General features: G+C 40.1%; 1 protein-coding gene across 3 annotated transcripts in view; it reads left to right on the top strand.

Moving 5' to 3' along the window:
• Positions 1–13,740, top strand: part of TEAD4 (TEA domain transcription factor 4) — a 69,137-nt gene that overhangs the window by 22,600 nt on the left and 32,797 nt on the right. For 2 of the 3 annotated variants that reach the window (XM_078155949.1, XM_078155950.1), the window contains exon 1: positions 1,045–1,130. The exons of the other annotated variant lie outside the window; for it this stretch is intronic. In XM_078155949.1, coding sequence (XP_078012075.1) covers positions 1,124–1,130 — 7 coding nt within the window. In that variant the 5' untranslated portion in view covers positions 1,045–1,123. Of the gene's footprint in view, positions 1–1,044; positions 1,131–13,740 lie in introns of those variants that run through there. 3 annotated transcript variants of the gene reach the window in all.

Here is a 13,740-nt window from a genome sequence, read left to right as displayed (position 1 = left end):
TATGACCACAAAACCCAGAATAATTCATCCTGACACGCAGGTGTCTACTAAAGTTCACAAAGGACCACTCCATTCGTTATAAGGTCTATTTGTAGATATATTTGTAGATATATGTAGATGAGGACAGGAAGACAGTAGGGGTTGATGGAGGGACTGGAGATAATACGTAATATTAAACTTTCTAGCATATAGTTGAACACTTCAGTTATTTTGCTGCTGCTCACCAAAGTAGTGGTAGCCAGATCAGATTAGAAAATCTGATTCCCCCATCACTGGAGTTATAGAACCATTTGTCAGGAATTTTGTAGATAGCATTAATGTTTTGGAGAAGGATTGGCTAGGCAGCCTATAAGAGATTGTTCCAGTTTACACAGTTAGTGGCAGGGGCTGGATCAGAATGTAAAGCATTTTAGGCTCTAGTTGAACCATTAAACCCTACTTTCATGGCCACCCACTGGGGAGAGTCCACCAGTGCTTGCTATATAGTCCTATTACAAAAACTTTTACAGCTGGAAACTTAATAAATTGAGAAGAATAACATTTTTACGTAATTTGCACTGTTTTTAGAATGCACTGAGATCTCTAATGTTTGCTTCATTCTTTGCCTTTGATATTTATCTCCCAATCTCTTTCTTTCCACCCCTCAGACCCAGCTCCCCTCAGCCCTAGTCCCTTTTCACTATTAACCCCACTGGCTATTCCTTTTCTTTAACCCTCATTATACAAGGTTTGACTGTTTTCCCAAGACCAGATTATTTGGTTAATATATAGCTTCTATGTAGACCCTCTGTCCTAAAGTTGATCCCTTGCTTCCCCTGTCTTCTGCCTGATGGTCTTTCCTGTCACCCCCAACACTTTGGTCTCCATCCCAGCAGGTCCAACGGGTCCTTCTCCAAGCGGAGCCTTGGAGGGCCTAGCCGGCACCATTACCTCCAACGAGTGGAGCTCTCCCACCTCCCCTGAGGGGAGCAACGTCTCCGAGGGCAGCGAGGCTTTGGACAAACCCATCGACAATGATGCAGAGGGCGTGTGGAGCCCTGACATTGAGCAGAGCTTCCAAGAAGCCCTTGCCATCTACCCACCCTGTGGCAGGCGCAAGATCATCTTATCAGATGAGGGCAAGATGTATGGTAAGGAGCTAGAGATGGGGCTGGAGCTGCTATTGGTGATAAATAACATTTTTTTTCCTTGATAGTATTTTATTTTTTTCAGCTACACATAAAGATGGTTTGCAGCATTCACTTTTATAAGATTTTGAGTTCCAAATGTTTTTCTCCCCCCCTTTTCTTCCTGCTCCCCAAGATGGCACACAATCTGATATAGGCTATACATGTACAATCATATTAAACATAGATAAATAACGTGTATTAAGTGCCTCTGTGTATGGAACATTGTTTACTCTGTACTCAACCCTGGAAAAGAGGTACAATTTAGTTTAAAAAATATTGCCCCTACCCTTAAGGAGCTTATATTTTATTAGAGGGGATAAGACACAAATATATTTATAATATACAATATTACAAAAGAAATTAAATCAGTTACAAAACATCATCCTATAGGAGGTCATTATTAATCTGGAAGATCAAGGAAGAAGGTGGCATTTGAGTTGAGTTTTAAAGAAGTTTAAAGTCAGGCAGAGAAGACATGTTCAATTTATTCTAATACAAAGCAGTATATGATAAACGTCATATGAGTGACATAGACAGTAGTGATCTGGGAGTTAAAAGAAGGAAAGATCATTGTGGTGATCAAGGAAGATTGCACAGAGGAAGGGTCATTTGATCTGGTTTTTGAAGAATGGGTAGAATTTTTATGGATGCAGATGGGAGGGGTATTCAATGTAGAGGGGATATCATGAGCAAATGGAGAAAGGCTTGAGAGAGAAAAAAATACAGGTGTATTGAAGGGATGTTTAGATGAAGATATAGCATCATGGTCCCTGTCTGTAAGGCAAAAGGGAGGAGAACTATTCCTGAAGAACAACACTGGCACATGAGGGTAGCAGTTATGGGATGTCTGCTTGGGGAACAGTATAGGGGAACACTTCTTTCTGTCCACATTGTCTTCCTGATCCATGGGCAAGCTAGTGGTTCAGACAGGCAACCAGCTATACACTGCAATCTTAGGTCCCAAGCTACCCAGAACTCAAACTTATATAGCGTTTTAGACAAAGAGTCGACATGGCACAATAGGACAGTGCTCCATCATTCATGGGGCAAGACATTTGGGTTTTCTAGTCCTGAGGCATCAAACATGCAGTCAGTCCTAGGGCCACATCTGGCCCACAACACTCTTGAGTGCAGCCTGAAGGAGATTAAAATGTAATTGGGAAATGTTTAACAAAATAAATAAAAATACAATAGGTAATTGTGTATTAATATTTTATTATTATCACATTAACCGTATAATATTAAGATACAATCATAATAAGAAATTATAATTATATATCAATTACATATAATCCTATATTAGGAAATATAATTAACAATATAATTAGGTTAAATATAGCAATTATATCAAATGTCACATAATATTATGTCAATAGATAATATTAATGTTAACATCCAGCCTTTACAGATCCTTATGTATTGATTAGAGACCCCCATTTCTATTTGAGTTTGACACTGGTATAAACCACGGATATCAGGATGTTTTCTGAAATAAGGAATGAGGAATTCGGGGCAAGGACCTGGAAAACTTAATTAACTGTGCCACAGCAAATATATGCCAGGGAAATGAGGGAGATATCCTGTATTCAAGTCAGTTGAACCTTATCATACAAGTGTCTTGAAGACTGGGGCTATACCAGTCAAACCAGTTTTTTACCCTCAGACACAATTAGTGGTCATAATGTCAAATGCTCATGGATCTCTTTGAGAATAAGAGCAGAATTTTATAAAGTGTATGGGTACGGACAAAAACGGCATAGGAGTTTTAGAGAAAGGAGAAATCAGTGTGGGTCAGCGCTCAAGGAGACTTCAATGAGGGAAATGGAATTTTAGCTAATTTTTTATTTGAAAAATAAATAGACTGGATAAGTAGATGGGAGAGGAAAGAGACTTCCAGGTATAGGAGACCATATTAGCAAAAAGTCAGAGGCAGGAAACTGCTTTTCAAAGTTACCAGATACTTAGTAAGTAAGGTTTATTTCATTTATATCCTTAACACCTAGTACAGGGCTTGGCACATAGCAGGTGCTTAATAAATATTGGTTGATTGTGGAAGTAAGTGCTTCTTACTGGAGCAGAGGGTAGGTCTTGGGAACAATATGAAATAGTGTTAGAAAGGTGGGGTCAAACTGTCATCAGCTGAAGGATTGAGCAGGAGAGGAATAGAGTGAAAGGAGGGTTTTGGAAAGATTAACCCAGCAGCAGTATAGAGCCAGACTCAGAGCTGAGAAGAGCTTTGTTAGAGTCCCCCTTCTGACATTTGTTACCTGTGTCACCATGGGTCACTAACTTTTTTGAACTTCAGGCTACTCTCTAAGAATGTAAGTTACATACAGGTTGATACTTGCATTAATGGAGAGAGTTGGAGTTTGGACTCAATGGCCTCCATGGTCCCATTCATTCAACTGAAATTCAGTAATTCTGAATGATGAGAGACAGAGGCCTGAGCCTTGGTAAAGGGAGGAAGAGGAGGAAGAGTGGTGGTGGTGGTGGTAATATTAGTAGTGGTAATGGTTGTAGTAGCAGTGGTGGTGATGGTGGTAGTTGTACTTGTACTAGTAGTAGCAGTAGCAGTTTAGAATGTTATAGCATTCTAAAATTTACTAAGTACCTTTTTCTTTTTTTTTCTTTTTTTTTTTTTGGCCTTTTTTGGTGAGGCAATTGGGATTAAGTGACTTGCCCAGGGTCACACAGCTAGTAAGTGTCATGCGTCTGAGGCCGAATTTGAACTCAGGCCCTCCTGACTCCAAGGCCGGAGCTTATCCACAAAGTACCTTTTTCCCAGCTATTTTGTGAATATAAGAATTTTTATCACCTCCATTTTGCAGATGAAAAAATTAATTCTCAAGCCAGAGACTTTTTCCAGGGTTCAATAACTAGTAAGCATCAGAGTCAGGACTTGGATTCAGATCTTCTAACTCTAATGCTCTAAATTCACTAGACTTCAGGGAAGTAGGAGAGAGAGAAGAAAAAAGACAAGGGATTGGTGGGGGAGAAGGGAAATAGAAATGGAAGAACTGAAATAAGGAATGGAAGAAGAGAGATGGGGATAGGGGAAGGAAAAGGCAGGTTTCTTGTGGGAGTCTGAAGTTGGTACTCTAAGCTTTACCCTTCCCTTCCCCCAGTCCCCTTTGATTCTGCACCCTCTTTTAGTTCTCATCTCTCCAGCTGGTCAGGTGCTTCCCTTGCCCGGGGAGGGGGAGTTTTTAGTGGTGTCTGTTGACCTGTCTCAGCTCCCACTGCACCTGTCCTCCATGTGGACTCCAGACACTGGCTTATCTTCTCCTCTCCCACTCTCCTTCTCTTCTTACAAGACTTGGTAGTGAGTGAGTGCCAAGGCAGGGACTACAGAGGATGGCCAGCCTGGATAAGATATATATAGTCCTGAACTCACTACTGTGTGGATGGGATGGGGTACTGGGAGGTGGAGGTAGGGAGCAGGCTGGCCCCGCTGCCAAAGGGCTGATCTCCTTCTGGAAGCTGCCCTGCCTTCTACTCTTTCCCAGTGCCTTCTCCTTCTGCCTTTCTGTCACGTCCTACTTCTCCTCTTTTCTATCTCTTAGACTTTCAAATAGTTTTTTTTCCTTTTATTCTTGCATTGGACTTTCAATTCCATCCTTACTACCTTTCCTCTGAATTCTTGGCCTGAGGGCTGGAGTCAGGCCTAGTCAAAAATCAGTCATTTTTCTAGGCAGAAAGGGCTCATCAGGAGGGCTTTATGATGTAATAGCAAGAACCCTAGATTTGAAAACAGAAAACCTGGGTTTGAGTTCTGATGCCAACCAGGATAACAGGATGTCAGCCAAGATTATAGGGTATCCAACTATGAGATCTGGTCCAACACCCTCATTTTACAGATGAAGAATCGGGGCCAAGAGAGTGTAGGTGATGTACCAGAGTTCTGTAGTAACCAATAATGTAGAGTAATAATAATAAGTGCCAAATAAGTTGTACATAACAGTGAATCTTACAGGAATTCAGAGAAGGTGGGCATCATTGTGAGCTGGAGGCCTGGTGGAACAGGCTTCATGCAGGAGATGTAATCAAGTAAACTTGATTTAAAGGGTGAGTAGGCTTCGTATATGAAAGAATAAGAGAAAAGGGTGTTTCAGGTTAGAGAAAGAGCTAGAACAATCAGCCTTAGAAATCACCAAGTCATAGATCTTAGATTTAGAATTGGAAGAGAATGGAGATGTCATATAATCCAATGCCCTTATTTTGTAGATGAGGAAACAGAGGGGAAGTGACTGGCTTAAGGTTACAAAGCTGAGGAATGGAAAGATCTGAGACTTAAGCCTAGCCCTCCTGATTCTCTCCCTGATTTAAGGGATCTTTCTGTTATACTGTGTTGGTTCCATGTAGGAGGGAATAAAAAGGAGTATCCTCATCTTTTCACAGGGTTCCTGTTCTCTGTGAGTCATTTTCTAAATCTTTGAGAAATTCTTTCTCTTTGTAGCTTCATCCTTCTATTTTTCCATTCCCTTTTTCTTAAAAAAAAATTGGATCATACATGTATTTTCAAACATCCGTGTAACCTCCCAATGACTCTTCCTTCCCTCCTTCTTCACATTCCACTGCTCAACAATAGAAACCTTTCCTAGCAACAAAAATATCCAATTAAGAAAAGCAAATGAACACATTGGCCATGTCTGCATGTATAGTCAGCTTCCATGGTCTTTTTTATCTCTCTTCAAATGCTTCCATAACTAGGAAAAGTACTAGACTCTTAGTTAGAGAATCTGGAATTACATCCTGGCTCTGCTGCTTACTACCACTATTTCCCTGGTCATGTCACTTAACCGCTCAAAGCCTCAGTTTCTTCATCTGTTAAATGAAGAGGTTGGACTAGTTGACCTCTAAAATCCCTTTTCTCTCTAAACCACTCTTTCCTTTCCTCCTCCTGTGACTTTAGAGATCTTGTTTTGGTCTGACTTTGTGACCCTGGGTCTTGGTCCTGGAATCTTTAACTATTAGTGTTAGAAGAAAGCTTAGGGATTGTAGGAGCATAGCTCTACAGCTAGAAAGAGATCTCAAACCCTCTAGTCCATGGTATGATGGGAGAAGTTTATAAGAAGCTGAATTAACATAGACTTCATTTCCACTGACACGTTTCCCAGTCCAATGTAAGAGCTCTCCTACTTTGGAACTGGAATAATTCCTGGTGAGAGAGAATACTCTTTAGAAATGATTAGTCTCTCCCCTGACTTCAGACAGAACTTCATAGATACCCCTCTGACTGTCCAGGTGTCTTCCTTGTTTGGTTTGTTTTTTTCTTTCAGTTTTTAAAAACAATTTGTATGGTAATGGTATTACAAGTTTGATTGAAATCTGTAAATCCATCAGGAATAGGAACATGTTTTTGTTTGTTTTGTAGTTCCTTTATAGCTAGTTCTGTTTCCTTTTCCAAGACTGGATTATTTAAGATATCTTTTTGGTGTTCTGTTAATTTGGGTATTTCATATCCTCTTTTTCTTTTGTGCTATAAATTTTACTAGCATATAGTATGCATAGTAGGTTCTGATGATAGTTTTTATTATGGTTTCGTTGCGGTTGTACTTTGTTCGTTTTGCTATTTTGTAGTTTTGGTGTTATCCTTTCTTCTTTTAAACAAGGTTAGATGAAGATTTCTCAACTTTGTTAGTCTTTTCAAAGAACAGGCTTATGATAAAAAAAATGGCATGTATATCATACTTTAAGATTTGTAAACCATTTTACAAATATCTCATTTTGTCTTCACAACAACCCTGGGAGGTAGGTGTTATTATTATCCGTATTTTTTAGTTGAGGAAACTGAGGCCAATAAAGGTTATATAGGTAGGGAATGTGTAAGGCTGGATTTGAACTCAGGTCTTCCTGACTACAGGTCTACCTCTCTATACACTGTTCCATTTAGCTGCTATTTATTATTTCTGTCATCTTTTTGGTTTTCAATTTATCTATTTCTCCCTAATTTTCAATAATTTCTCTCTTGTGTTTATTTTGGCTTTATTTGTTAAATTTCTAATTTTTAAAAAATTCAGATTCAGTCCATTAAACTTCTTTTCTGTTTATTAATGTATGTTTTTAAGGGTAGAATTTTTCCCTTGAGGATTCTTTAATTGCATTGTAGAAATTTTAGTTGCTTGAACACTTCCAAATGAAAAAGAGCTGACTAGCTCACGTGGTAGTCTGGGTTTTTTTTTTTGACAACTCTAATTGTTAGAAATGTATTTTATTGAATTAAAATATGCCACCCAATAACTCCTACATAGTTCTGCCCTCTAGAGTCAGAAAAAATAAGTGCAATACCTTTTCCCACTTGGTAGCCCGCGGAAGATTGTCATATGTACTGTATTGGAATTCACACTATTTAAAGTTCTATTTATGTAAATATGATGATTAGTTCCAGCACAGTGGAAATATACTGTGAGAATTTGACTAATGCAACCAATTCATGGATTCATTATTTTCTCTAATTGGGATCTAACTATGAACATTTCATCATCATCATCATCATCATCATCCATGGAATGGCATTGAACTATTAGTACAAAGCCTCACACCTTATTAATGTTGCTGAGACTTGACAATTTTTGGTGAGTGGATTAGTAAAAATTCTCCTGCATGTGGTTCAAGTGTCTGATGTAAAGCTCATGAAGTTGTTCCTAGTTAAAGAACCAGGCATGTTAATTGAGTTGACGAAATTACACTAAAGGGATTATGTATACCTTGGTTTTTTTAGTAGATTCAGGAAAGGGTCAGAGGATCTTAGATTCAGAGCTGGAAAGGACCTTAGAAGTCACCAAGTCAAACTCTCTCGTTGTACAGAGGAGAAAACTGAGGCCCACAGAAGCTTAAGTGACTTGACAGGATCACATATCTAGTAAGTGTCTGAGTTGGGTTTCACACTTCTAATTCAAGTCTCGGGCTCTGTCTACTACTCAAACTTGACAATTAGGATGTCTGCCTTCTGGATTAATCTGAGTGTCTTTAGCTACAAGAAACTGAGTTCCTCCTTTAGAAACCTAGGGTAATAAACAAGTATTTATTAAGTATTTACTGTGTGTTAGACTTTGTGTTAAGCATTGGGAATATAAATACAAACAAAAAGAAAGGTCCTGCCCTCAAAGGAGCTTACATTCAAATGGGATAAAATGACCCATAAAAGAAAGTTGAAAAGATTGCTGGTGGGGGTTAGAAGGAAGAATAATGAAGAAGTCAGAAGAGTTGGGAGTGGAGTAGGAAGAGGAGTGGTGTGAGCATGGCTGGTCTGGGTAGTTCCAGGAGGGAACTCACCAATCAGAGGAGGGAGCCACAGGGGAAGATGGCTATTCTAGAGAAGTGCAGAGAATCTGGATGAGTGTGCTGACTTAACAGGCCAAAACTGCTTTGGGCTAAATACATGAAGAAGCCTCTTTCCCCCAGGATACTGACACTTTTATCAGTGTGCCTCAATCTTTCATTAGAGGTGTTTATTACTCCACCTGATCCCCATTAAGGTAAGCTAGGGGGGACCATAGGGATTAGACCACTGAAAGCTGATTCTAGCCTCCTTCCCTCGAGGTACCAATTTGCAGTGATTAAATTTAGAGCTCATAAGAAGGGGAATGGTGCTGGCGAGAGAGTCACTCACTGATGGACGTTTCTGGTTGGAGTGAACTGAGGACTGACAGAGATGTTTGCTGCTAGTCCAGAATAAAGTGATACTTTAAGATATCTCAACCCTTTACAGCAAATTTTATAGGTGAAAAATCTTACAGGAAAGGAGATGGATTGAGACACAGAAGGGGAGAATTGAGGCATGTGGGCTGAGACAAGAGAACTATAGAAAGACCTGAAGATACTCGTTCTAGACAAGGACATACAGAGACACGGCAAAGTGAGAACTCATTGCCTGCATGGAGTCATGAAAAGAAGCTGTGTGTCACTTGTTTAAATAATATGGAGTGATGACTACACCTGAGTCTTGGTGGTCAAGAAGGAAGTGATAAAGATGTAGTGGGAACTAAAGTTCTAGAATACCTTGCTCAGTCCTCAGTACCCTAATTAGAAGCAGAGCCGGGGGTGTGCTAGAGCCAGCTCTTACCAGCTCATAAGAGCTCCTTGTTAAAATTTCAGTATGAACATTTATACCTCAGAAATCTGCAAATGCTATACAAATCAGGACTTGGCTTATTTTTGTTTTTGATTATCTAGACTTAATAAAGTGATGGAGAAAATGTTAACAGTAATGCAAATTAACTTAAAATTAAATTATATATGCTTTCTTCTCTCCCACTGCCAGAAAATTGCCCCCCCCCTTTTTGTTAGGCAATGGGGTTAAGTGACTTGACCAGGGTCACACAGCTAGTAAGTTATGTGTCTAAGGTCAGATTTGAACTCAGGTCCTCCTGAATCCAGGGCCAGTATTCTATCTACTGCACCACCTAGCTGCCCACAGAAAGCTGCCTTTCAGCCAGTTACCTGGACATCCCTGGGCCGAACTGAAAATGGGACCCAGTGGCCTTGCCTCCCAGTTCCTTATTTCCTTCCAGAAGGGAGCAGGTGACTTCTTTGTGGGACTGCAGCTGTGCTTGGAGTTCTGTTCTGTGGTGAGATGGGTGGGGGCCAGAGATAAAAGCTCCCAGCCCCTAGGGACTAGTGGCCACTTGAGTTCTGACAGATGGACCAGGGGCTTGGCACTGCCCATCCACCCCTTGTCACACCCTGCCTCTTCTTTGGGGATAAGCTAAGGACATCTGCTGCTCAGTCATGCCCAACTCACTAGCTGGCCACAGCAGTAACCTTGAATTTTTGACCCCTGCTCCCCAGCCTAGGCTCTTTTCCCACCCGCTTGATCTCCAACCACCAGTTTTAACTCCTTTCCCTTCACTTCCTCCTCAGGGATCTGTCTCTAGTGTAGTCAGAGTGAAAATGGATGATCTGACTTAAGTTGAACATAACCATACACCGTTTTGGGGACCAGGGCATTTTGCTATCTATTAAAGGGGCCCTTCTCAGTCTCTTTTTATGGCCTGAGAGTGGCTGATTGGATTCCATGGCCTTTGATGTAAGGAAGACCTGCTTAGAAAAAGGTACGAGAGAACAGATTTAAATTTCAGCAGTATTGAATTTAGGTTAGGTATTAGGAAGACTTGTGTGACTCAAAAGGAGAACTTCAAACACATTGATTGCTAAGTAAAATTGTGGACATTCCTTCCTTCAAGATAAGTTCTTATGTTTATGCTTAAGTTGTGGACTTTATTTATCTGAAGATAGTTTTATCTTATGTACACACTTCAGTGTAATGAAGAAGGAGCATGACGTAGTGGAGAAAGAGTTGGCCTCAGAGCCAGGAAGATCTGGGTTCAAGTTTCACCTCTGACACATAGTGGTGTGACCCTTAGCAAGTTGCTTGCACTGTCAGTGCTCTTTGAAACTCTCTATACTATAAATTGCAAAAAACGTGCTGTCGCACATTGGTTGAAGATGTTCCCTTACTTTGAAGTTCCTGTGAAATCACAGGTTCAGTCCTTATACCTATATAGCTCAATGAGTCTTATTAAGATGGGCAGTCTTTCTGTCAGTGGACATCACAGCCTCTCCTTGCCTACTAATCTTGTGCAGCTCTTGTCTATGTGCTTCCAGTGATCCTTCGCAGAGAATCCACTGAATGTACTAGAGAATTTCCCATTGGCCTTTTTACATTTTATCAATGACAATGCAGTGCCAATGCTGTTCCTCACTTGCCACATGACTAGCATACAGCCTTTTCTGATCAAACATTTCCTTAGTGATTTCTCTTGTACAGAGGTCATCAACTGAAAATATGCTACAACCTACTTATGTTTACCACATATTTCCCCATTGTCTTCTATGGATATCAGAGTTTTGATTCTTGGAGACGATGGGTATTCCAAGATTGACAATTATACAGCAGTCCCAGAAGAACATTCTTTTAAAAAAAGATAGATTTCTGTGCCTAGAAGTGGTACGTTAAAAGTGCCGAACAATTTCTCAGATGCACTTTATCTGTCCTAGATAGCTAGATATCTAGCTGTAGATATAGCTAAAATATATAGCTAAAGATATACATAGTCATATACACACATACACACACACACACACACATACACACACATACATGTAAATATATACCTACATGTCGTTGTAGTAAGTCAATGGGCTGACTTGTCATAGTCCAATCATAGTCTGGACAATAGACATTTTTATGCTTTTAGTTTTTCCTGTATAGGTTTTGTGATATGGTAGAGAGCTAACCAAAGGGTCGAGAAGAACTGTATTGGAATTTTACCTCTGACATATACTAGTTATGAGACCACAGGGAAGTCATTTAATTTCTCAGGGCCCTAGGCAACTCTTCAAAACCATATGTTACATAACACTTACTAGCTGTGTGACCCTGGGCAAGTCACTTAACCCCATTGCCTAGCCAAAAAAAAAAAAGAAAAAGAAATATATGAGGAGAAAAAGAAAGCAGCTGGACACTTTGAGGAGGAAATAACTGCTTGTCTTCCAAGGAACCAAAAGGGCAAAAGCATGGTAGAAAGCATTTAAATACACAATATTCCACACCCATAGCCCCTCATCTTTCTACCAAGAGATGTGAAATGTGTTGCTTCCTAGTTGTTCTCTGGGCTTCATTGTGAAAATATATTAATAACTAATTATTAAGCGCAGTGGATAGAGCACCGGCCCCAAACTCAGAAGGACCTGAGTTCAAATCTGGCCTCAGACCAAACACTTGACACTTACTAGCTGTGTGACCTTGGGCAAGTCACTTAACCCCAACTGCCTAAAAAAAAAGAGAGAAAACAAAACAAAACAAAACTATATGGTACAGATGCATTAGTATTCTTCATCTATGGGGGGCATTTCTATCCCTGGATTTCCCTACACCAATAATTTGGTACTGATCAAAACAAAACAATTATTAGTAAATGTGTAGAAAAAGAATAAGTCAAGCCAGGTAAACTTCATTTCCTCTTTCAACAAGGTCACTGGAGTGGTTGTTAATAGAATATGCCTCGGTTTTAGCCAAGTCTTTAAGAAAGTCTCCCATGCCCTTTTTGTGCAAAAGGAATTAGGCTAGGTGGTTTTTAAATTTGTTGAATGGCTAGTCTTAAGTTGCATATCCCAGAGTTCTCTGTTTGGCACTATGCTACTTAACATGTTAAGCAATGACTTAGGTAAAAAGCATTGGTGAGACACCTAGGAAATTTGCAGGTGACACAGGGGCAGGAGGGATTGCTGTCACATCATATGACAGGGTCAGGGTTCAAAAAAATCTTAACAGGCTAGAATGTCAGTCTGACTCTATTTAATATAATAAAATTCAAGAGTGTGGATTATTGCATATGTGGTGCTATTTTTAATTGATTGGTTTTTGCCAATTTTTTTTTCTCTTCCTCTTTAAAAAAAATTATTTGTTATATGAGATAGCTGATTGGAAGGTTGAAGAGTGTGAAGGAGGACATGGGGGAAATGTAAGTTGAAAACAAAAAATATCTTTAAAGGAGCTATTAGACTTGTTCTACATGGCCCCAGAGGGCAGAACTCAACTCTTTGTGACCCTATTTGGGGTTTTCTTGGCCAAGATACTGGAACGGTTTGTCATTTCCTTCTGTAGCTGATTTGACAGATGAGGAAACTGAGGCAAACAGGGTGAAGTGACTTGCCCAGGGTCACAGCTATTAAATGTCTGAGGCCAGATTTGAACTCAGGAAAATGAGTCTTTCTGACTTCAGGCCTGGCACTCTAGCTACTGTATTATCTGCCTGTCCCTCCAAACTAAGAGTAATGGATGGAAACTGTAAAGAGGCAAAGTTAGGCTTAATATTGGGAAAAACTTACTAACAATTAGAACTCTCTAGAACTGGCTGCCTCCAAAGGCAGTGAGTTCTCTCTCAGTGGAAGCCTTCAAGCAAATGCTAGTATAACCATTTGTCACATGTGTTGTAGAGAAGATTTTTATTCAGAAACAGGTCAGATAGACCAGGTGGGCTCCGAGGTTCTTTCCATTTCTGATGTTCTGTGATTCTATGATTCTTAAAGACATTTACCTTTCTGAGAGTATTTGACTACAGTACTATCCAGAGGCAAGAGAGTGATGAAGTCCTTTGCTGCTGGAGGATTCACAGAAAAGACCAGGGGCGTATTTTCCTTGCTTTCCTCAGCTACTCATATCAGATTCGTCTCCTCCCACCCCAGTCTCCTCCATCTTGGTTCATTTTGTATTCTCAAATCTAGAAGGTGAATAGTTGTAGAGGAGGGCTGAGATAATGGAATTAGAAAATCTGAATCCATTTCCATCTCAGCCACCCAACTTGGAGCAGTCAAGTGTATTTGCCCCACCTGGATTACAGAGAAAGCATCATGGATGTTGTTTTCTAAAAGGCTTGGAGACTTTTATGAAGTCTTTGGGAAGGGCAGAAAATTGAGAGGTGGCACATAAAGGTGGGGCATAAAGAGGTGGGAGATCAAGAATGGGCACAGTAGAGTAGAAATGGAGTCTCAGGGGTGGGAAAATGGCAGTTGAGAAAGGGAAGCAGACGTGAGGGAATTGTATGTATGGGGAGTTCCTGAATCCCAG

The sequence above is a fragment of the Phascolarctos cinereus genome, unplaced genomic scaffold, assembly GCF_003287225.1.
Source record: "Phascolarctos cinereus isolate Bilbo 61053 unplaced genomic scaffold, phaCin_HiC Scaffold_1;HRSCAF=81, whole genome shotgun sequence".
In the NCBI taxonomy this organism is placed as follows: domain Eukaryota; kingdom Metazoa; phylum Chordata; class Mammalia; order Diprotodontia; family Phascolarctidae; genus Phascolarctos; species Phascolarctos cinereus.
The sequence above is the reverse complement of the archived record's forward strand: the minus strand, read 5'-3'. Positions and strand labels throughout refer to the sequence as shown.